A 26,025-nucleotide genomic window follows, 5' to 3' on the forward strand; every position below is an offset into this window, starting at 1 on the left:
GGTCAAATGCAAAACACTCAGCAGTTTCTTTTACACCCCTTGACATTATCAAAAAAACAGGGATAATATCATCTGTTTGGGCAAAATAAATGTATGTTTTTATTACCATCTTTAGAACCTCATGCTAATAACGGGATTACCAGATACAAGTAGCACTCTTGAAAATAATATTCATTTTGTCTTTTTATAATTCCTATTTATTCATTTCAATTCTTACATATTTCTTCCCAAGCCATTTTCCCCCAAGAAAGCAGCAGCTGTCAACAAAAATCTGTAAATTTGGTGGGGCTGTGTATTTAGAATAGTTCACCTCTTTTTGAAAGCCTGGATTAGCCTTCTCCAAAGACTGGCAGGCCTCAGAAGCGTGAGGTCCAAAATAAAGATATTGTGTGGGGGGAAATATTTGCATGTTGATTTCACTTATTAAAAAGAAAAATGAGGTTATAATTCTTTTCAGTGTATCTTTAAAAAGGGTGAATCAAGAATAAAGGTGGACATTAAAAGGTAAAAGAATTAAAAGGTTAGGGTAAGAATTACGAGGCTTCTAATATCTACCATAGAAAAATTCAACTGAATATCCGATGTCTCTCACGTAACACCTGTGTCCAGGATATTTCTCTGAAGCTTTGAATCTCCTAATATCTGTAACATTTGTAGGGCAGGGTAACTTCCTGCCCAGGTAAGTATAATTAGGTAGTAGTTTATCTCTACTTTCTACAAATTTGCCTTTGAGTTATAATGTTCAAATACTCAATTTAAGTTGAGATTTTAGGACTTGAGACTTTTTTCTAGCACAGATTGTAGGGATGAAGGAATGTAGGATTAGCTGAGTCTTTATTTTTACCAAGACCTCAGCCTGTATGTTGCCCCTTGGAGAGACCTTTAATGCTGAAGCAGGCCCCAATAATCACCAAATAATTTGCTATAATGTTATCCTATTGTAATTCCTTGGATACTACTTTTCTCTCAATATATTTCTTGTTTAAGTTTTTGTCGCCCCCACCATCCCTGAACAAATGCATGCGCGCGCACGCGCACACACACACACACACACACACACAATAACATCAGCTCTGATCATTCACTGCACTCATCTTAGCTCAAGACACTTTTGACTCGAAGACATTTCCTTTCATGACTCTAACATCACTTTTCTATCCATGGCTTTCCCCCCATCCATTCTCTGTTTTCATCTCTGATACTCCTATAGGCGGGGGAGGGGGGCATCGGGTCTGTCTGTGGATATGATCCTCTTCACTCTAGACTGGATCCAAAAACTTGCAGCGAGCACAGGTGTGCTGTACAACTCCTCTTCTTGGCACAGGGACTCCCTTTCATCTTGGGGGCATCAGCCTGCCTCCTTATGGCCTGGGACCCACAACCTGTACTCCAAGCTGAGGTCAGATGTCTCTACTGCCTGCTGCCTCATGACGGGGAAGAGCATAGGAAGCTGACCCAGGTTGCCACTCCAAGTGCCTTCTGCCAAGTCATTTCCCTGGCAGTCTGCCAGACGTGCTTACTTACAGTACCCACAACACAGTGCTCTCCTCGGCCACAACTTTTCCCTCCCGTGTGTATTTTGGGCTGTGCTTTCTTCTGCTATCTACTTTCATAGATTCCTAAAACAAATGTCATAACAATGGTATTCTTTTCTATACCTCACAGTAGTAACATTTTTGATGGACTGCTGTTACATTTGAGCGAGTGAAAACTGTAAATCCCCTTCTCTAGCAAAAAAACAGCAAGGACATGATAAACTAACTGTAAGAAATGAATATAGGTACTGCCTAAGTACCTTATTCATAATGCACTTGAGATCTTATCAAAATTTCACTTCACCATTAGGCTTTCACACTACTCGGAATTAGCGTCTAAGTCATTTATACCATTAGACCAGCTAGATGACAGCAAGTCGTCAACAGATTTCTCAAGGATTTCTCTGAGGGACTAGAGACTTACAAGGGGGAGAAAGTGTCATTCCATCTGAATCCAACCATTACACCAATTGACCTGAAAGCTAGAAAGGTTCTATTTCTCTAAGGAAAATAAAACAATTGGAAAGCTTGAGTATCCAATCAAACAAATTACATTTACCTCCCTGGAGGACTACACCACTTCTGCTCTAACCAGAATTTAGAAGGAATATATATTTTAATGGACAAACTTAGCACAGGATACTGCAAAGGAACAGAAAACAGAATTAATAAAACTGCTATATGTAATTGAACCAAGAATCCATATAGGCATAAAAACTCAATCTTATTTGAAATAACATTTTATATGAACTTAAATCTAAGCACTGCATTTAAAACTAGATATTTATGGAATTAAGGGGGGAATTGGTAAGAATTCCAGTTTTATTTTGGATTTTCATTAATGATCTGCAAGAGGAATTAGTCTGTTAATGAAATCCAGAGATGACACTAAATTGATAGGTATTGCAAAAAGTCACTGAGAAATAACATAAAAGAAAATGTAAGAGGTCAGATATTGGGCAAGATCTGAGTATGAGATTCACTCTATTTAAATGGAAGGTCATTCCGAACAGACATTTTAAATAAAATCCCTTTCCAAGTAGCTGAAAATGTGTATGTGTTACTATCACTACCTTGTGTTTACTGGGAAACAAGACTGTCCCAGACACCAGGGAGAAAACAGAGCCAGAATCATAAAAAAATCAGAGGTCAGAAATGTCAAATGCAGAAGAAATAAAGTTCTAGGGAATGTGAGAGAAAGCAGTGTTTGCATCATTTTTCCTTGATATGAACAAGTTAAGAAAATGTGTTAGTTTGAAGTAAACTCCAGTTATCCTCTGTGCAGTAATAGTTAGAAAAGGCAGAATATGGGTACATTTGTGGAGGAAAAGGGTATTACTGAATTCATCAAGAGACAAAATAGGAGAGAAAAAAAATCACTAATTTAGTCACAGTTGTTTAACTGATAGAAGAGAGTACTAAGCCAAGCAATCATCATTGCTGGAAAACTACAAAGTGATCACCATCGTGGGAAGGAGAATTTTGTATAGTATAAAGAAAAATGATTATACATAATTTAGCAAAATTGTAAATGCTCATTCATCATTTAAAAAAATGTATCTTGGGCTTTTCATTCCATGACATTTTCCTCAATAACATCAGTCTTTACCAAACTCACCCCATTTCCTTTGTTTATAAATTTATTTGTAGTAAACCTCAACCATGCAACAGACATTTTGCTGTTCTTGACACATACAAATGAATAAGGTATTTGTCATGGAAGACTCAAACCCTACCTAATGCCAAATTTACCTATAAATAACTAATAAAATCTACCTATATGAAAAATATCATATAACCAATATATTTTTAAAAAGCAATGGTATAGGAGCAGGAGATAGGAGAAAAGGAGAAGGAATATTAAAGTGTTTTTTTTTTTTTTTATAAAAGGAAGTTGCATTTGTGCTGGTCACTGAAATATGTTTACAAGAGATCTGGGGGTTAAGAAGGAGAGAAGAAATATAAGGCAGAAGAAACTGAGTGAAGGCAGGATTAAAACTCGGATGAAGACCATGAAGTACATGGTTTTCAGAGACTCAGAAAACAGTGTGGTTAAAGCTCAAGGTACAAAGAAGGACAATGAGGCTACCAACATACAGCCTAGCAAATTCTGAAGACTCTCGAAAGCTTTGCTAAGAAAAGGACAATTCATTCTCTGGAGTATAAGCAACAGTGAGCATGCGGTTTGTTTAAACAAAGGAGGTATGTAACAGCATTTGTATTTTAGAAAGAAAACAATTTTCACTCTAGAGGTTGTTTTAGAGACAGAAGTAACTGAAAATACTGGAGGTGGGAAGTGGGAAGGGAACAGTTATAAATGGATTGCCATATACAAAGCAGAAGTTAATGAAGGCTCCTTTCCTCCTTCTAGTTCTCACTTGCAAGCCATGTTGTAAAGAATGTTCAAAACTTTACTGCTTTTCATCTTTGCTGCTCTTCTAATCTCTAGGTTACCAATGAAATCCTCTCAGTTTCCTATTAACTTTGTTTTTCCTTTAGTTTTCTCCTGCTACATATTTGAGTAATACCTCTCATCTGTATTATTTTTTTTTAAAGATTTTATTTATTTATTTGAGAGAGAGAGAATGAGAGAGAGCACATGAGAGGGGGGAGGGTCAGAGGGAGAAGCAGACTCCCTGCCGAGCAGGGAGCCCGATGCGGGACTCGATCCAGGGACTCCAGGATCATGACCTGAGCCGAAGGCAGTTGCTTAACCAACTGAGCCACCCAGGCGCCCCCTCTCATCTGTATTATTGTCTTGTTTCCCAAATCTCTCTATTCCAATACTGGATGATACCATTCATTCACTCACTCATTCAATCAAAAAAATATTTATTGAGAATTGACCACACTCAGACATGATGCCAAGCCCTGATGGGAAGAACAGTAGATATGGTAGAGTCCTTGACCTAAAGTTCTATGGTCTAGTGGAGGATACATTACGAACATTGAGTTACTTTGTACAAAGGAGAGAACAATACAAGGTATAGAGTATCCAGAAGCTATACATTTCTTATGTCTGTGAATGTAATAGGATACAATTTAGAAAAGACAAAAATTAAAAATATAAATATCAGAAACACTTGTAAAACTAATATCAACTTGATAAAGAACTTGGTTATAAGGAAAATGGTCAAAGACTTACCACTTATAATACCTAAATTTGGTTTTCCTAAGCTATAAAGTAATAGACTATAGAGTAATGACATTACCATTTTGTCAAAACAAACTTCGGAATCCATTTTTAACAATTTAGTTTCTATTTCTCATTTCACAATTTAGTATTATACGGCTGACTGGATGGAAAAAGTCTTCAATATAGATCAAATTTTTCCACATGGAATATTCCATGCAAATTAAACTATCCAAGACCAAAATTGTGGGATTTAGACCATTTTCTTCAGATGCCGAACATTTTATAATTATTAGAAAAGAAGATTTGGGGTATAAAAGTTGTTTTAATATAGTACATAGTCTCCAGGTGGGCCAAAATGCTTTACAAATTAATGATGTAGATATTGGCTGTGTAGTGACTTCAGTAGGCAAACACAGAATCTATTAAGTACTCAATAATATCCTTTACAGATCCTCAAACATTAAAATCTATTTTAAAGCGACACTTCCAAAATGTGTCACAGGGTCTTTAATGCCCTGCGCCACCAGAGACAGAAATAAAGGACCTTATTTTAACATTTAACCTGAAAGGACATTTTAACCTGCCTGCCCTCTTTCTTCCCTTCCCCCATTATTACACTGTCTGAATTAGGTATGAGGCAAAATTCTGGTATGGGAATTCAACTCAAATATCTCATTGAATAGCATCAGGATCTCTTGGCCCTCTAACCTTCTTTTTTGTCCGAATCTCCTGAGAGTCAAGCATGTCACATAGTAACTAGCTTCCCCTTGAATAGCATTATTGGAAAGCGGGGGGAAGTCCTTGTCCAGGACTGACAGACATCCTGCCATGATCCAGTTACCTAGTTATTTAAACTGAAAAACAACTAACTTCTGTAAATTTAACTCAGTGTGTTTAAGTATAACCATTATTCTCTCAAAAACAAAAAAACAAAACAACAACAAAAAACAAACAAACACCTCGCTTTCATGTAAGGCAAGGATGTCCAAAAGGTGTCTCCAACTGGAGAAGTCAATGAAACAACTGCATGGCAAAGAATAATACTTTTTCTACAAATGGGACTGTTTAAGTTTTCCCTTCCTGGGTGCTCACTTTAAGGCAACTGTAAGGACCTCCTCCTTCAGAATCTTATCTTTCACCAAAAATCCACAAATTTTGTGTTTGCCTTATGCTGCTTTTTGGTCGTTGCTGCCAGTAACCAACTAACTTTGTTTCTGTAGTTCTTCAAAAATTCGTTTCCATTCTTTGCATTTTAATATTTGGACTTAAAATGGAAATTGTAAACACACAAAGGAATTAGGACTCAGAAGATGAATTTTTATTGTGAATATAGTGAACAAGAAAGCATATCACTTTTAACATAAAAGCAGCTTTCTCCACATGTCATGAGGCATTTGCACAGGTCCTTGTTCTCAGTCAGACCCAAATGCAAATGCCATGTTAACAGAGAGAGAAATCAAAGAATGACATTGGAAGACAAGCCAGAGCTACAATTTATCTGCATAACGCTCGACAGTCCAATGGCAACTTCTAAGCTGCTGACACCACTTGCGGAAGCTCCTGCCAAGGAAACTCCTGCTGCTTTTTCTGTGAGGAAATTCCTGCCTTTTGTAACTTATTATGCAAGTCTTTCCCTGCCTCCCAACAGATATTCTTCAAACAATCAAATGGATATTGAAACTACGGTATTTAAGGGCAAATCAATTTTAATTTTATATGGCAAATTTTCACAAAGCTACGTATAATTGCAGGACCAGGACAAGCATGTGAAAAGTAGCGACTGAAGCAGAATAAGACAATTAACAGGAGCCGAGGGCCCCTTTCTTGAGCATCTAGTGTAAGTGAAAAGAGAAAGGTTCTGGGATGAAACTGACGAGCTTGAAATTGAGTGCTTTCATAGAGAGTCTATAAACTCCCGCATACATAATACTGGGACCAAATAAATAAATAAAATCTTGTGAGTACCACCTAAATGGTAAATAAATGAACATTATCATTTACTTATCTCCTTGTATTTTGAATCTCAGCTGTTATTTACAATATAGAGGAAAGATAAATGGCGGAAGTAAGCAATTAATGCTTCTATGATAAAAATTTTGGTTCAGGTTAACCCAACATGCTTCTACCAATAGATTATGATTCTTCACATCCAACTACTTACATAGCATTTCTTCAAGGAACAAATTTATGAACCAGGATATTTCTAACTATGATGAAACAACTTTTGATCTTGAATCTTGTATGTAAGCAGGAGTAAATTCTTAATCTGATATTAAGTTTTTAACCTGTTTTTTCTTCTCCACTATACACCCTCCATTGGCTTCTAAAAGAGATTTATATGCTGACAAGATTTATAGCTAATGGAACAGAAAGTAAACGCACACCTTAAATAATTGGCCTATTTTCTTCAATACAAATACTAGTCACATCCCTAATGGGGAAAGTATGACATTTCTTTATAAATTTTTTTTAAGGATTTTATTTATTTATTTGACAGAGACATAGCGAGAGAGGGGAACACAAGCAGAGGGAGTGGGAGAGGGAGAAGCAGGCTTCCCATGGAGCAGGGAGCCTGATGTGGGGCTCGATCCCGGGACCCTGGGATCATGACCTGAGCCGAAGGCAGACGCCTAACGACTAAGCCACCCACGTGCCCCGAAAGTATGATATTTCTAAATGCACTACGGTCTTGCTTCAAACACATTTTTATTTACCAGAGAACAGTTTTTCTATACATCCTACCTCCAGAACCATTGGGAATCATTTAGTTTTTATTTTAAAATAGAGCCAAGCATTTCCACTAATGCTCAGGTATCGGGTGGACAAAGTAATAGTGACTTACATTTACATCTTGCTTCCCAACTGTCAGTACATTTACTAGCTGTCAGTAACAGAGAAAAATAAAAAATTGACTGTCAGTTTTAAAAAAGAGTAAGAAAGAGAAAGTATACCAGGAAATATGGAGGAAGTAATTTTGAAAACTATTTTACCTACTTCAGCACGAGTTTTTCTCCTGCGTGAAATGTATAACTACGTAATTTGAATGGTTTGATGTGTTAAAATCGCAGATTCTAGAAAAGATGGAAATGCATGAGTAAAACATGTTTGCTTTGCAATCACTGTTTCCAAGCTAGGTTGAGGCTGATGTAAACACAGCTGCCATTCACGTCGTTAAATAAAGGGATTCCAGAGTTTTGCAGTGTTATTTGTATAGAACAGGAGACTTAGGCTCAGATTATTAGATCTATGTGTCCCTTACATTTCCCAATCAGAATCTTAATGAATTTAGCTGAAAAGTTGAGAATGGAGTAACACAATGAAGAAAGAATTCACACCATAACTGTAACTTTTCCCAAACAAAACCCCCAAGTCTTAATTATTTTCCCAACGTAAACATTTAGAAAAGCCAGTAAGTTTTTTACTTTATACTATATTGGATTATATGTATTTTATAGCTCAATGGAAATATTGTAGATATGTTACTTAAATTATATGCGCCTTTTAAAGAGCTAAATATTCCCAACATGAATACTTCTGTACCTAAGCTTTGAAGAGAACTCACAGGCCTAACTAACAGAAAAATAAAGGAATAATGATATGGCAAGTAAGTGTGGATATGTTCTTGTGGTATCCACAATCACGTGCCATTTTACCAAGATTTAAAGTTTATTAAATATGCTAAGCAAAATAAGTCAATCAGAGAAAGACATGTATCATATGACCTCACTGATATGAGGAATTCTTAATCTCAGGAAACAAACTGAGGGTTGCTGGAGTGGTGGGGGGTGGGAGGGATGGGGTGGCTGGGTGATAGACATTGGGAAGGGTATGTGCTATGGTGAGTGCTGTGAATTGTGTAAGACTGTTGAATCACAGACCTATACCTCTGAAACAAATAATACATTATATGTTTAAAAAAGAAAAAAGATAGTAAGAAGGGAAAAATGAAGGGGGTGAAAATTGGAGGGGGAGACAAACCATGAGAGACGATGGACTCTGAGAAAAAAACTGAGGGTTCTTGAGGGGAGGGGAGTGGGGGGAGGGGTTAGCCTGGTAATGGATATTAAAGAGGGCACGTTCTGCATGGAGCACTGGGTGTTATACGCAAACAATGAATCATGGAACACTACATCAAAAACTAATGATGTAATGTATGGTGATTAACATAACATAATAAAATAATATTTAAAACAAAGAAGTAAAAGTTTAATCAACAATGTCAAATATGGGGCAATGCCAATAGAGAAAAGGATTTGGCAAAAATTAAACCCCTAGTCTAATATTTCCTGAGAAAAATTTCAGTAAATCAGTGAAGTAGAAATTAAATTGTAGGATAAAAAGAAATACAGTTAAACAAGACATCCATCAACAACAGGAAGGAAGGAAGGAAGGAAGGTAGGAAGGGAAAAAAAAAGATGCTAGAACTCTCCCATCACGTGGGAATTTTCTGGCTATCATGTTACAATTGTTCATCAAGGAGACCCTTTGCAATTTATCATTACTCATCTGATTTAATGAAATTAAAACTGGATGAGTGTAGGTTATTTTTATTAAAATAATGAAATGGAATCATTACAGCATTCTGTCCAGAGATAACAAGTGGATGGACGAGAACATCAGCTGTGCATATATTTAAATATAGATTTACACATGCAGTATTAAGGAAGGTAAAAACAGGATATGAAATAAACATTAGGCATCAACTCTAAGCTCACTGTCAAGAGTACGCCCAGGCTTCTAACCACAGAGTTCAGCTGAAGGTAACTATCTGTCAAATGTAATCTGTGCAAGTGAATATGCTTAAGCTGGTGCTATGAATCAACCAAAATTGCTTTGGTCTTATTGACATTCAATTGCAAGAAGTTGCAGCTCATCCAGTCCAATAGACAGTCTGACAACACCAAGAGTGCTTCCAGTGACAGAAAGCTTTAAATATAGATGCAACTATCATCAAAATACACATGGAACTAAACTTTATGATCCTTCATAGCGTCTTTTGAAATTGGTCAGTCAGTCATCAACTGGTCATATGTGCCCCCAAGATCTCATCTCATTACTCTAGCAGCTGCCAGTTTGCTCAGTTAACAAACCATTATTAATCTTTTAAAAAAATAATGAATATAGATTTGATTGACAGGTGAAGTCCTCCTGGATTAGTATAAGAGTTTCTGTTGCATTGTGCTTAACCCCACCTCTTCACTTTGCAGATCTGCCTTTTATCTTTTCTACCATTTGAGACTTGCCCCCAATACATCTTAATAAATAATAACCAGGCATGCATGAAGAAATCCAGAGGGTCAATTTTAGACAATGCTTTGCAGATCTTTTTTGACATGTATTGAGTTTGCATAAGCGCTGCATTATACCAACAAGAGAACTAAGGTGAGGGAGGTTAACTGTCTTGCTTAGAGTTGTTTCCCCCGGGCACTGTGACCTCTCAAGCAGATTCTGCGGTGCCCATCTGCTTTTGTTCCAGGTCTTCATCCTATATTGAACAAACTTTCTATCTATTCTTTTTCTGTCTGTGCTTATTGCCAACCAAGAAAAACATGCTGAGCTTCAAACTGCTTGTGACACTCTAACTCCCTCTGTTAAATATCCTCAATCACTCCGTGCCTCAGTTGCCTTATCTGTACCTTCTTCATTGGGTAGTTCATAAAATGATACATTTAAAACCTTTGACTCAGCAAGAACCAATGGACATAGATGGGTGGATTGGTAGATTTTAAGTTTTTAAATGTTATATAATTACTGTTCTGTCCCTCAAAGAGCTTATAGTCTAAGAGAAATTGCACTGTTAGGGACAAGTCTTTATAGGATATAAGGACAAGTGTATAACTTTCTACATTTTATATATATATATATTTGGAGTATATATATATATATATATATATATATATATATATATATATATATACACACACACACACACACACATATTTGGAATATTTGGAGGTTGCAGAACTCTTGTTATCCACGGACTACATGTATCTAGTATGTAGATGCCAGGGATGTTGCTAAACATCCTGCAATGCACAGAACAACCCCTACAAAGATAGATAGATAGATAGATAGATAGATAGATAGATAGATAGATAGATATATCCAGAATGTAGCAGCTTCCTGAACTCTCATGCTAGCTCTTTTCTTTGGCAACCTGCTTCTTCTCTTGGGGAATCTCTATTACTTCCTTCAAGGCCTGCCTTGAACTATGAAGCTACATGAAAATAAATTGTGATACAATGTTCACTTAAAAAAAAGAAAAGGACAGAAAAAAAGGATAGAAAAAATTAGTATTATAGCAAAATTATTGGAGGGCATTGGTTGGATTTATCTTTTTTCTTATTTATTTTCTAAGTATTCTAAAAATGTGAGTTCTATAACTTTTATGATTTTTCAAATCTCATTTTATTCAAAAATGATCTTCCAAAAATGTCAACCCCACCTCACAATGATTTGTTTCTATTCCCCTTCTTGAGAATAGAGGGCATGGATGCACTGTCTTCAGTAACCTCAAGACCTCTTAAAAAGTATTGTGTGCATAGTAGACATTCAGGTTCTTTTATACTCATGAAGGTAAAATGCTTTAAGCAAGAGGATTTGACTGTTTACCAGGCAGATGGCCACAGAGGTTCTTTGCAACCTATTACATACAGTGGCAGAAGACATCTTTGCCAATCCTGACTTCAACACATGATCTTCCATAAAACATCCTGTGGACTTGCTCTAAGTAACTTAGTATTGTGTCACCAAAGAATACTGTACCACAAAAGACTTTCCCGCATACGGTAAAAAAAAAAAAAAAAAAAGCTTCCTTGACAACCTTATTTTCATAATTTTAAAAAATTATCTTCCAGCAAATATTTACATTATTTGAAAATTTAATCAATATATAAAAATACTAAAATGAATATATAGAACAAAGGTAAGAATTTAACAAGAATTCAGTAAGCCAAGTAACTTGCATTCTAGGGGTTGACAGAACACACTAAATGAGATTTAACTTCTAAAGGTTTATTTTGTCTAGGGGTTTAAAACACTGGTTATTTCCCACATGGCTTTTTATTTATTTTTGGTCAAAAAACTTATCAATTTTGATGCTTTTGTTTTCTTACATAGAAAATGGTAGTCAGAAATATGGATTAATGTTTCTAAAACACTGAAAACTAAAAAGGCATAATATAGGTCTTCTGATTCTGACCAAGATGGAGTAAACCAACTTCAGCCTATCTCTCCCTGCCAATGACAACTAAAAACTCTGAATAAAATACAAAAAGCAACCACCTGAGTGTTCTGAAAAATGAACCAAAGCAAACAGATTGTTCAAGGAAGTCAAAACCTGGATAATTAAAAATTTCTGATCTGTAAAAGATACTGTTGAAAGAATGAGAAGACAAGCTACAGACTGGAGGAATATTTGCAAAACAAATAACTAACAAAGGGTTTGTATGCAGAATACATAAAAGGCCACTGAAGCTCCATAATAAGAAAACAAAGAACAAAATATTTTTAAATGGGAAGATTTGAACAAATACTTCGCCATAAAGATGCATGGAGGACAAATAAATGCAGGAGAACTTCAATGTTATCAATAATCAGGAAAATACAAAACCAAACAACAGTAAGATAAATATCTATCAGAAAAATGGCTAAGATAAATGGATGAATGGATAAGAGATAAAGAAAGGAAAGGAAAAGAAAGATCTCTTGCAGATCATGAATGAAAACCTGAAATAAACTTCAATTCTTACTAATTTTTTTCTTTCTTTCTCATATCAAGCAAGTGCTGGTTAGGCTGCAAAGCAACTGTAATCTTACATTTTGCCGCTGGGAAAGCAAAATGATACAAAAACTTTGGAAAAAATTTGGCAATTTCTGATAAATCTAAACATACACATACCATACAAGCCAGTGATTCTGCTCCTAGATATTTATTCAGAAAACAAATCAGAGGTTGACAGTGTGGGAGGGTGGGGAAAGGGCAGTGATTATAAAAGAGTAACACAAAGGAATATTTGGAGGTTGCAGAACTCTGCTAATCACGGACTACATGTATCTAGTATGTAGATGCCAGGGATGTTGCTAAACATCCTGCAATGCACAGAACAACCCCCACAAAGAGAACTGTCCAAAATGTCAGTAGTGCTGATTGAGAAATCCTTCCCCAAAGCAATTAACCTCTTCAAGAATGTGACATATCAGGGTGCCTGGGTGGCTCAGTCCGTTAAGCGTCTGCCTTCGGCTCAGGTCATGATCCCAGGACTGAGACCCGAATTGGGCTCCCTGCTTAGCAGGGAGCCTGCTTCTCCCTCTCCTTCTGCTTGCTGCTCCCCCTGCTTGTGCACACTCTCTCTCTCTTTCTCTAATAAATAAATTATAAAAAAAGAATGTGACATATGCTAATAAAAATGTGAATACAAACAAAATCCAAACTTGGGGTAATTTCTATGCATTCCACTTATTCTGTTTCCAACCGCTTCACATCTATATACATATACACTAGTGGGTATTTCAATATCAAGAAGCAATAACTTTACTTTCACTGGCACTTGTTATACAAACACATAAGATTGAATCAGTTTAAGAATTATATCAAAAATGTGTAATAGAAAGACATGCGATGTGACTCAGGGAAACAGAAAGCCATACAGAAATGAGTCCGAGTGCAAGCAACGTTGAATCAAAACCTTCCTGCATGGGGACACAGTTCTGGTTTCTAGTATTAGGCTCAACAAGCAAACCTAATCTTTTTGTTTATGCTAAATCCAAAATTCCACATGAATTTTCTATGATTCTATTTGAAATATTACCTAAAATGTGTTTTCATTGTATACATTTTCCATGAAAGCATCCACTGTACATTCATAAAATAAGTCACCTATCATTAATGCTCATTTACACAAGTGTCAGTGATTTAGGACAGTATATCTAATAGGTTGCAACAAAAATTAACAACAGCTCATAATTATAGATGCTAATTTGGATAAGCTCTCACTAATTAATAGAAGAGTTTATCCTTGGTATTTATTTTAACCATGATCAAGCATTGCTTATTATTTTAATCAGTACATGAACCAGTTACACATGTTACAAATGAACATCAAACTACTGATATTAACACAAGAAACTCCTGGTCATGAGATCTGCAAATAATGATAATCATTTTGCATCCTAATGACTATTTTCCCCCATTCACACATCAAATATGCACTGAGGTGATGGCAATTGTAACACAGAAAGAGACAAGTCTTGAGGGTTTGTAAGTAGCTTTTCCACATTTAAAGTTGCTTCAAAAAGACATACCTGCCAAAATTAATGGAAATAAAGTAGAAAAACAAGTACAAATTGCATTACTTCCCCCCGAGCTCCATCTCCTGTTTCATATGAAACATTAGCAATTTTTCTTTCCCCTGAAGTGTTCACGGTCAGGTAAATTAGCTGAAATGTTGATGCGCTGATGCCAAGTTAAACGTTGCCCTTGCATCAAGCCTATATTTCTAATTGAGAATTAATCTTCTACTTGCCCACATGAAAGGAATGGCTCTCTGCCAGGAGCTAGAGTTGCAGTAATCACAGGCAATAAAGGACACACCTCGTTGGCCTAAGTGGTTATTTTACATATATCCAGTCTGATATTGGGTGCAGAAACAATTTCAACCTTATCTTTTAACTGCAATTTTGACCAAATAGTTGCTAAAAAGTTTTGCAAGAATCTGCAATGTTCACGTACAGGTTTCTCATCGGCACTTAACAATTAGCTAGCACATCTGAACACTGCTGTAATTTTATGCCAGATTTTTGCTTGTAAACAAGACCATGTCTAGCTTTGTTAGAATTGACTCTGCAATATCTGACCAGCATATTGTCTAATATGTCTAATATGTCTGACCAGTTGCTTTTTCGTTCCTATATCCAATTCATTTTACAAAAGATTCTTCCTTACTTCTCATCATTTTAGCCAATGTGTTTTAAATATAATGAAGTTTATAGCCACAGGCATTAAAAAATGGTGGGCAAGGTCCTACTGAAAACACTGTGACTTCTGGTTCTGACAGAGATGGAGTTGCCCTAGTCCTCCCAGATGCTCTCTCTATAATTAAAAAAAACTGTGGGCATAACACAACAAACAAGTATAGGACAACTCTTCAAGGTAGGAAGAAGGTGGCAAAAAACTTAGGGACCTTTGGATTGGAGGAACATGACAAGTCAGCACTGCATTTCCTTCCACCCTTGTCAGGGCCCATCAGGAACTGGACATTTATACTTGCCTAGCATCCATTAGACTGAACAAGGAAGTATGCGTCAGGGCTGTTTGGTACTTTATTTTTCCCAATCATTGGTGTCGGGGGAGTCTGGCTGAGAGCTGAGCCTCCAGCCTACTTCACAGCAAAGAGAATGAACGCAGGGTCATGTATCAGGGCTGGTCTATACTCCGGTTCCCACCCCACCTCCATCAAGGAAGCAGGGATTGGTGGGGAGCTGAGCCTCTATCCCCATTAGTACTAGTGAGATTGAAGTATGTGGTATGAGTTAGGGTCAGGCAATATCCCACTGCCCTCTTCACTTCCCTGTGAACTGGACCTTGTGGGAAGCTGAGCCTCCATTTACAGCTGGCATCAATGAGGTGCTAGGAGAGGGCATTGCTGAACATCCACTCCTCCTTCCCTTGGTGTCAACAGGGACCAGCAGGAAGCTTGGTGTCCACTCCCACCCCACAGCCACAAAGTGGTGTGACTCAGGAATGTGCCTTCTCCTCCCTGGGGGCAGTGGGGCTCAGTGGGCATTTCAGAATACATCACCATGCAGAAGCAACAGTGTGGTGCCAGCAGGTGGCTCACATTCCCTGGGAAGGTATTGAAGGGAAAGCTAAACTTCGACCCCACCCATCAGCAACCAGGCAATGTGAGACAATGCTCCATGTGTTTAGAGTGGTGGTGACAGGGACAAGTGGAAAGCATGTATATCCACCTGGCCATTAAAAAGGAAGCCAACTCCTTTCTATAAATTCCTTAGTGCCAACACCCCCAAAATGGCTACAGGTGATAGATTTGATCCAATTAGGATGATACAAGGGATTTGCATCCCAGAAAACAAACAACTTAAAGTTACATAATGTATGTCCATAATCTAAACTTTCCTCTTGGTCAACCTCTGCCACAGTGAAATTGACATAGGCTGAGTCTCCTCCCCAGGCCCCTGGACTCTTCTCTATCCCCATCCTTCCCACTGCAACACAAATGCCTTCTGTCACTTCTCCCCATTTTTTTCCATTCTTTTCACCCTCCCCAGATTGAGAAGCATGAACACTAAGCATAAACAAAATTGATTACTTTTCAAACAAAATTGGTTACTTTTCTACCTCTAGAATATGCAACTCAATTTTTTTAAGGATTATTTCATGCAATCTTTGGAGAAGAGAATGAGATCGCTTTTTCTGACACTAGCACTTATAATATACAATTATATAATATAATATATACAATTATATAAATAATCTATAAATATCAGTATTTTTTCACTGTTGTAGTTAATTAGAAGATTAAAAAACCTATTAAAGGGCGCCTGGGTGGCTCAGTTGGTTAAGCGACTGCCTTCGGCTCAGGTCATGATCCTGGAGTCCCGGGATCGAGTCCCACATCGGGCTCCCTGCTCAGCGGGGGGTCTGCTTCTCCCTCTGACCCTCCCCCCTCTCATGTGCTCTCTCTCATTCTCTCTCTCTCAAATGAATAAATAAAAATCTTTAAAAAAAAAAAAACCTATTAAAGCCTTTCCATTCTTGGAAAAGTTCTTTTAATTTGTTTTAATTTTAACTATTCTTTTTTTGGCTTATAGATATCTAAACTGGTATCTTGAACATATGCCTTTATTATGTATCCAGAGCAATGCAGCTGCTTGAAACACTTGAATGTTATATTTGAGAGAGAGAAATACCAAGGGAAACAGTATGGGAAAATAAAACTATTAAAGTCCATGTTTAAATAAAGTCATATTCTCCATTCCATTACCAAGTGATACATACCATAGGCCCAATTCTGCCCTAGGTTATATGCACACTGTTCTTTCTCTCTTTAGTGGTAATTGTTCATGTATAACTGAAGCCATCAGTTAGCCCTGTGGGCACAAGAATGCCTATCCTCAAAAAAAAAAAAATCACAAATTATCCGTCTTATTATATTTGGCTTTTAGATGAAAGTGACATAATATAAATGACAATTCCATTAAATAATATAGGTTTTAAAAAGCATTACCATCAAATTTTGACCATTACAAATTTTACAGGATTACCATAGTGGCATTTTCAAGACTAGAGATTGTTGAAAACAAATACGTAGACACTGGAAAATACTCTTTTGATAGCACTTTTCAATTTTACTAGTATATGTAATAAATGTGTACGATAATATTCATATATATTTTCCTTTTGTATTTTATAGCTGGAGGCTATATATTTATAGCTATTAGCTCTACTAACAGAGAATCAACCATTTTCAAGCAAGAAAAATTGCTAACTTCTTCAAAGACCATTTTCTGAGTTTAAACATTTATTTACTCACGGCTTGCTTTAGAACTTGATTGGAGGTGTTTCCATAGGAAAGGTCTTACCGAACTTAAATTTTTGCTATGAAGTATTAGACTGATAACACTCAGATCTGTAAAAGGTAAACATTATAATGTGATGTGTGATGATTTTCTGTTCATATTAGCTAACCTGTGTGTGCGTGTGCGTGTGTGTGCGTGCGTGTGTGTGTGTGTCTATGCATTGTTTATATACCAATGGCATACTAATGGCCAGTACCAAATAGATTGGATTAGGAACAGGTGGAAAAAAAAAAAAATGGGTTGCTTGTCAGGAGGAAAAAAACCAAACTCCAAGCTCTATGTAAACCTCTAATCTATTGTTTTTTTCAGCCTTTTTCATTTAAGACACGATGTATTTCTTTCGAAGAAACTCAGACCCCCACTCTTACTGAAACCTTTTGCTATTTTCACCTCCCAAGCATTTTTCCCCTGTTTTTGATCTACTGAACTTTTCCTTCCTCTTCTTCTCCACCTACTTAAATCCTATCTAGCTTCAAGAGTTAACTCACACCCTAACTTTTTTTTTTAAGATTTTATTTATTTATTTGACAGAGACAGCGAGAGAGAGAATGCAAGCAGGGGGAGTGGGAGAGGGAGAAGCAGGCTTTCCGCTGAGCAGGGAGCCCGATGCCGGGCTCGATCCCAGGACCCTGGGACCATGACCTGAGCCGAAGGCAGACGCTTAACAACTGAGCCACCCAGGCGCCCCTCATACCCTACCTTCTTTATTCATGTTTCCTGACATACCTGAATTGGAGATGATCATTTCCTGTCTGGAATTCAGATTATCTTATTTTGTTACACACTTTAACCCATCGAGCAAGGAAGGAGAGATAATCCTTGGCCCTCACCCAGACGAATGAAGACATAATGGAGTGTAGGCATCAGAATATTTTTTTAAAGTTTCTATGATGCTAATGATTTCTATAGTTGAGAATTATTGCCCTGAGCCGAATTCTAATTCATATATGCCAAGTACCAAAAATCTGATTCTTGGGTGCCTGGGTGGCTCAGATGGCTAGGCATCTGCCTTTGGCTCAGGTCATGATCTCCAGGTCCTGGGATGGAGCCCCACATAGGGCTCCCGGCTGGCTCAACGGGGAGTCTGCTTCTCCCTCTCCCTCTGCCTCTCTCCCTGCTTGTGTGCTCTCTCTCTCTCATATGAATAAATAAAATCTTAAAAAAAAAATCTGATTCTCTTCTAGTGTTTTTATTTAAGCAAATGAAACGTATCCACGCAATTGCCCAAGCCAGGAATCTGGGATTTATCACAACTCCCTTCCTTTAACCTCCAATTTCTTCCTTCAGCAAGTCCTTTGTTTTAAATTCCCAAACAGCTCTCAAACCTGACCACTTCTCTTCATATCTGCTATCATCTTTATAGTTCAAGGCATACTTCTATCTCACTGGGGAACATGAGCACAACCTAACAACCCTGTAATCTTGTCCTCATGCATACTGTTCTCCTTCATAGGAGCCAAAGGGGTTTTTATGAGAAGATCATCTGCTTAGGTCATATATTTTCCCCTCCTTCTCCTTCCTCCCCCATCACCTATTCCCTACCTAAAACATTTCAATAGAGTCCCACTGAAAACATTTGAACATGGTCAACGATGTTCTGTAAATATAGCTTCTTCCAACCCCTCTGGCTTATTGTACATGCTGTTCTAGTTTGCTGCCTTCTACCCACACTGGCCTTTTTGTTCCTCGCATGCAACATACTCTCTTTTATAAAAGGGTGTTTGCACTATTTGCTATGCATGTATAGAATGTCCTTCTCCCCTCTCTTTGCCTAGTTGGATCCTATGCATTTTACTGAATACATTTTGTTACCCACCGAATTGTGTCTCCCACAAAGATGAAGTCTTAATCCTCAGGGCTCATAAATAGGACCTCATTGGGAAATAGGGTCTTCCCAGATGCAATCAGTTAAAACGAAGTTATACTGATTTAGGGTGGGTCTTAATCTAATATAACGGCATCTTTATAGGGAGAGAAGACAGTGTGACACACGAAGGGAGAAGACAGCCTCGTGATAATGGAGGCAGAGATTTGGTGTGAGACATCTAAAAGCTAGGGATAGCCAGCAAATACCAGAAGCCAGAAGCAAAGAAGGATACTCCTCTACAGTTTTCAGAGAGAGAGAGAGAGCATGGCCTTGTGGACACCTTGATTTCAAATTTCTAACCTCAAGAACTGTGTAATAATACATTTCTGTTGTTTTAAGCTACCCAGTTGGTGACCTTTTTTTTAGGGCAGGCCTAGAAAACTAATACACATGTCTAATGTAATTTCTTCAAGTAAGCCTTCCTTGACTTCAGTGATTTGATCAAATTGTCCTTCATATGATCCCAGAGCACATATCACAGTTATAATTTTGCTCTTATTGGTGTGATTGTCTTTTTCTCCTAATAGACTGTAAGCTCCATCATAGCAGATGATAAGGTGGTTTATCAGACATTATTGTCTTTACACGTCACGTTTATGGTATAAACCAAATAGGCTGGGTTTCTCTTTGTTCCATATTTGTAATGGGTATCTAACACTTCAAGGAGTTACATGAGTTTCTTGAGGGTTGCACAATTTAAGTAAAATGTCAAAAATTAAAGCCTCGCCTTCTGACCAAATACTGAAAGTCACGTGCAAAAATGCACAGAGAATAATTTTTGCTTGCATGGTTTTACGTCTCTCCATCATCAAGTGGGAAGAATCCTCCTCTTATTTCTACTGTATCATACCATGCCTTGGTTCTGTACATCACGGATCTGGTGACCAGGACGGGGTAAGTGGGATATTCTTTCTTTAACCCACTATAGTCGTTCCGTTCCTGACTGCCATAAGCCAGAGACATATTAAGCAGAACTTTATATAAAATTACACTCTGTTGTGCATTTAAACCATTTGTCCCAATGAGGATATAGTTGTAAAATACATTAATTTTAATTATTTGTACAAATCATGCCAATATGGGAAGCATTACAAATATTTACATTACAAATATGTACAAAAATAATTTATATTTATTTTACAGATATGTCTTCAGTTCTTGTACTTTTGGGTAAGAGGATTCAAATAACTTTACTCCTTAGATCATCATAGTGACCTAGGTTCATGGCAATTTATTATTTATTTATTTATTTTTATTTTTTTTTTAGCTAAAGGTCAGAAAAACTAGAGATTATAAATCCAGGCTGTAAATCTGACTTAACCTACCTAAGGCTTATTTTTCTCATCTCTGAAATGGAGACAAGCCGATGACACAGAACTATTGTTAGCATTTGAAATTTAAGCACATACCATGTTTAATACAGTATACATAATCAGTGCTCAAAAACGGCAACTACTATTATCAGCATTTTTAACTAATTCTGAAATATAATTTGGTAAATTCTATTGATATTCAGTTAGTTTTCGATAACTAAAACTAGTCAACTAACTCGGGCGACATTCAGCAGCTGGTTACAAACAGAAGACTTTGCACAAATAATAACACTTGACACCTGCATCCACACATATCAACAGTTGCAGTTAAAAGCAATGGGACGTATTATACAATATGGATTGGGATTCTCTTGGAGTGAGGGCTGAGGTGGTGTTCCCATGAAAATCCCAGCACACAAAGCTTATTGAACTGAAGGAGGAAGCTTCCATCAGGTTGCATGGACATTCTATGCTCTTTCAATCAACAGAGACATGGAGGGCGCCTGGGTGGCTCAGTTGGTTAAGCGACTGCCTTCGGCTCAGGTCATGATCCTGGAGTCCCGGGATCGAGTCCCGCATCGGGCTCCCTGCTCGGCAGGGAGTCTGCTTCTCCCTCTGACCCTCCCCCCTCTCATGTGCTGTCTCTCTCATTCTCTCTCTCTCAAATAAATAAATAAAATCTTTAAAAAAAAAAAAAAAAAAAAAAAACAGAGACATGGAATACCTTTATAAAATGAGCACACGGGCATATACCCCAGAGATTAATTGAGAGAGTTGGCTTATCTATTCCAGCAAGTGTTAAATTGCATTTTCTTTTTCTCCAGAACTATCAATAGATTTCTTTTTTCAGATTGAATACATAAATCAAAAGAACATATTTCATGAACAAACTGTGATTATGAAACCCCTATTCTTCATCTATTGATTCCTAAAACTTGATTTACCATGCATTCTTTCCTTCATTGTATTAGATTAGAACTGCTCTTTTTCACCTCACCGTGGCTAGAACCATCTTTGGCTCTTGAACTGTCAGTGTATCAAAGAGCCTTCGAAAGAGCACAGAAAATGCATGCAACCCCACTGCCAACCCACGTCTTGTTTCCATGGTTGTACTACTTTGTCAGTTGCAAATTATAAATTGTTTTACTGTATTTCAGCATAATTACTACAAAGGTTACTATACTAATGATTCTTTCATGCTTTTTGTCCTATAAAATGTATAGAACTGCTTAAGGGAAAACCGTCTTTCCATAAGAAAGTCTGAGCTTTGACTTTTAAATGATAGGCCGCTAAATGTGAATACATTTCCAAGTTGTTCTACCCCCCAACCAATAACAACTGCTGAAGTAAAACTCTTTTATGTGTTTCAAAACTTTTTTTTAAGAAAGAAAATCAAAAGAGATCTCTTACAATAACTATAAGCACGTGCTGATTCAATTTGAAAACCAAGCTTTAAAAAATCTGCTAATGTTATCAGTGTTCCCCATTTGATAATAAAAAGTCTGAATGATTTTTTCCAGTTTTAGTACAAAAAATATGACATAACGAATTTCAGCTTGATATAATTTGAAATAGCCAATATATTAAACCCCAAAGTGAAATTTAAATTGGCAATCGTGTCAGATTCAAGTCCCTGAATGAATATTAATTTAAAAACTAATCATTTTCCAACAGGTTGAAGCTTCAAAATGCTAGTTCTTGAATAAAAGCTGTTAGATCCATTACTATGACATCTGGCATCTTTTGTTTAAGAAACTAGACCTCTAATGTTCAGTATGTCTGGCTCTTCCTGGCATCTTTTTTGCCCAGGGATTTAATTATTTAAAACTCATTTCTTTTTTCTGAATTTGGGAAATTAAAATTCTTATTTTACTGATGGAAAGCTGATACTGAGTGAACTGTCTGAGGTAGGGTGTAAGGTCAGATCTGTTAATTAATTTTATGTCATAGCCATTTCTTAAGTTAAATTCTGGTTTCTGAGCAAATTTTATAAGTAAAGGTATATGTTTTATTTTTACACACACACGCGCACGCACATGCATGCACACCCCATATAAATACATTGATGTGTGGCCATATTGGAGGATGAGTAAAAATATGCATTCACATTAATTAGACTTGCAATTTGAAATGAGACTAAACCAGATTATCAGTTATGTGTTCTATCCTATGCCCAGCATGATGGAAGTCTCTAATCCCCAAATCAAACAGAATTTGGATGTACGATATAATAATGCAACAGTAAGTTGCATTTTATATTAAAATATATTCTTTGCAGTTACACAGTGAAAGAGTTACAAGCTACATTTGTCTCAATATTGGCCAGAAAATCTACCAAAAATGTTTCTGTATGAATACCAGACAGCATGGGGAAGCAGAAAAAAGCACAAGCTTGATGGTCAGCTCACAGAGCTGGCTCCATCACTTACCATCTAGACAACCCTACAAAACGCAAGAGATTTCTAAACTCCAACTGTGCCTCCCCCCCACACTCCACTTACTTTTTTATGTGACTTCAGAAGGAATTCAAGGAAGCCTCCTTTGTCAAACCTCTTTTTACATAAGTAAGGAAACTAAGTCAAATGGTTTCATTAAAACTACAGAGTAGCATTACCTGAATAAATTATCCCTACATCTGATCTCTTGTCCTCCCCACCACTTTATAGCAACCTTTAAAGAATGAGCACATTCCTTTTAAGACATCTATAAAATGAATTATTACAAATTTCATAGTATCTTCAATGTATTCAGGCTGGTGTCCAACTTAAAGGAACCCTATGCAGATCTCCAATTTAGAATAAATAATCACTAATTTTCCTTTGAATGAATCCAGATTCTCATAATGCTAGGTTGTACCCAAATGCACCAAGAAAGCTAGGTGAACAAATGACTAATCTATACGATTTTTCTAATGTTTTAGGATTGTTCCGTCCTTTTAACTTACCATGTAGAATGGGGAAAAACTTATGTAAAAATAAATTTTAAAAAGTAGTACACAAATTGGAAAGGACAAGTTTTCTCTTGATAGTCCAACAGATATGAAATAAAGCAGCCTCATTAAATCACAAGTACTTTAACCTTTTCTTGAAAGAAGGGAAAGATTTAAAGATTTATAAAGAAATTTTTGCCTAAACTAGGAAATGACTCATATTTGACATGTATTGAAATGATAATGCTGATTTCAATAGGCACTCTAAGAGCATTTTACTCCCGGGAGAGTAATTCAGTCATGGTTACCTTTTCACATTTGGATTTTAAACTTTCTTTTGTAAAGCTTTTAATGCACTACCGCCTGCCAAAACATGGCACAGTTTCACAGATAAGGCAAAATAAAGAGAAGTAAAAAACACTTTTTATCATTGTTGATACAAAAATATGCAACAAACGTTACCTATGTGACATCTTCTACAGATTCCCTTTCTTCAACAGTTTCTATTTCCATATTTTTAACATTATAACCTAATTCTGCTGCACTGGTCAGTGGGTGGGATGGACAATTTCAAGATACAGAACAAATTAGTCCCCTATCTGTAACTACCGGAAAATGAGAGGTAAGCACAACCATATTAAACCCATCATGTGCTACACACAGGGCCTTAAAACCAGACATGACTTACCCTTTTACAGTGCCTTTCAAACCTAGTACTATGGAAATGTCGCTCACTGCCAACTGCATTTGATAAACTCCTATCCTAAGTAAAAGCTGAGTAGATAAGGCAAAACACACTGATTGGATATTCCTCTGCCAGTACCTTCCTATCGAAATCAATCATTGTCACCTCTCTGCACTCATATTTTAAATTTTCTTCCTAAGGCTTCTAATGTACTACTATGCCAAGACATGGTGGAATTTCAGTTACAATCAGGCAAAACAAGGATATGTACAAAGTGTATTGAAATCCTCAAGAATGATATCTGTGCTGAAATAAACTTTAAAACCCAGATAACAATTCCCAAGGCCCGCAAAGGAAGTCTACTTCCAAACTGCTTCAGGTTGCAAAAACAATGTGAGACATCAAAGATTACTGTCCTAACAAGAATGAGGGTGCAACTGTCCTCTAGTGTGAATGGGGTTTGCATGAACCACTCTTCGGCCACTCCTGGGAGCACTTGGGACGGGGACGGCTGCACATTGGACCTCTGGTATGACAGCCAAGAGTAGTAGCTTTTGGCTGCATTGGGCCATTCTAGGACCCTGAGGAGAAGAAAGGATAAACTCCGTCTCCATTCCCAGGAACTGTAAAATACCAGATTTCTCACCGTTATCTCAGCCTTTAACAGCTTCTAAGGCTAAAACAAACCGTGGCTGACAACTAAAGTAATCATATAACACTTTTTGAGCGTCTGAAGTATAAAGTTCATGAGTTCTAAGGTCAGCATTTTAATGCAACAACCAAATTTTATTCACATCATCAGATGCGATCTGGAAGAGACAGTTGTTAACAACCAGGCGGGAGGGTTCATGGTGCCATAACCAGTAAAAGCAGTACCAGGCACTGAAAGAGCCCTGCCACATTTTTTCAACAAAATACACTAACCAAATAAAACAAAAATTTCCGGAGGATGTTATCATCCCAAAGAGCATTGTCCCAAGCTTTGGTGGGAGTTTTCACAGCAATTTTGAGGGGGAACTGCTGGAATATCAAGAGATACATCACTAGGTCATTTAAATGTTATTTTTCTTTAGTTGTCATTTACACGTAAGTGAAATCTAAAAGCACTGCTTCAGACCTTGTGGGAAGATGCCATTTAAAGGAAAGACAGGAAGACTGATCCTTGTGTTTAACCAAATGTTAAATATTTTTTATTTTACTCACCTGCACACTAAGATGAATCCATTTCTTCACAAGAATTCTCCCCAGTGTCATTACTTTTATTGGAGGCTGCAAACCATTTACTGTGCGATAATAAAACATGGTCTCTTTCTCGGATATTGTAAGTTTGAACACAATCTGCCCATCCGCCGTCTTTTCTATAACACACCTTAGGAAGCAACCAGAAGAGAGAAAAGGTCAGCATCCAACCAAAAGACATGCTAAGGCCTTGTGCAGTTACAGTGGTGTGAAAACAACTCCAAACTCCACTCAGAGGGGCGCCCTAGTAAGTGCCTGAATGCCCTTATATTAAGAGCAGGTTTTACTCCAATTAAGAAGCCCTTTTATTTCAATAAAAAATAGAATTCTTATTTACAATATATTCCCCAGAACTTCAACACCCTTTATTAGAGATTCATGATGGAAACGCAAGTGCTTGAATCATCCAGCAAAACCAGCATTTAGCCTGTTGGCTCATTAGTCTTCTGCTATTTCTTTTATAGGAAGTGGCACAAGACACTATGTCCTGCTTGGGGACTGAGTCATCTGCGCAAATCTTTTTTTTTTTTTTTTTTAATAATGTAAAGAGAATTTAGTGTTCATAGAAGACTGGAAAGTGTTAGCCCTGAAGTCAGAATCGCTCTACTGAATTCCCATGATGAAATGGAGAATGGACAACTGCAATCTCTACTTCCTTCCTCATCAACTGGCCAGAAGCCAAAGCCAGGGTCTGTAAGAGCTCTCCCAGGCCACACAGCCC

At 37.1% G+C, this 26,025-nt stretch overlaps 1 protein-coding gene across 1 annotated transcript in view; it reads right to left on the reverse strand.

Moving 5' to 3' along the window:
* USH2A (usherin) overlaps positions 1 to 26,025 on the reverse strand; it is a 687,474-nt gene that overhangs the window by 657,729 nt on the left and 3,720 nt on the right. Inside the window, exon 2 of the mRNA XM_078078672.1 lies at positions 25,269 to 25,434. Within this exon, the coding sequence (XP_077934798.1) occupies positions 25,269 to 25,434 (166 nt within the window). The remainder of the gene's footprint in view (positions 1 to 25,268; positions 25,435 to 26,025) is intronic.

This window comes from Halichoerus grypus, chromosome 7 (genome assembly GCF_964656455.1).
Source record: "Halichoerus grypus chromosome 7, mHalGry1.hap1.1, whole genome shotgun sequence".
In the NCBI taxonomy this organism is placed as follows: domain Eukaryota; kingdom Metazoa; phylum Chordata; class Mammalia; order Carnivora; family Phocidae; genus Halichoerus; species Halichoerus grypus.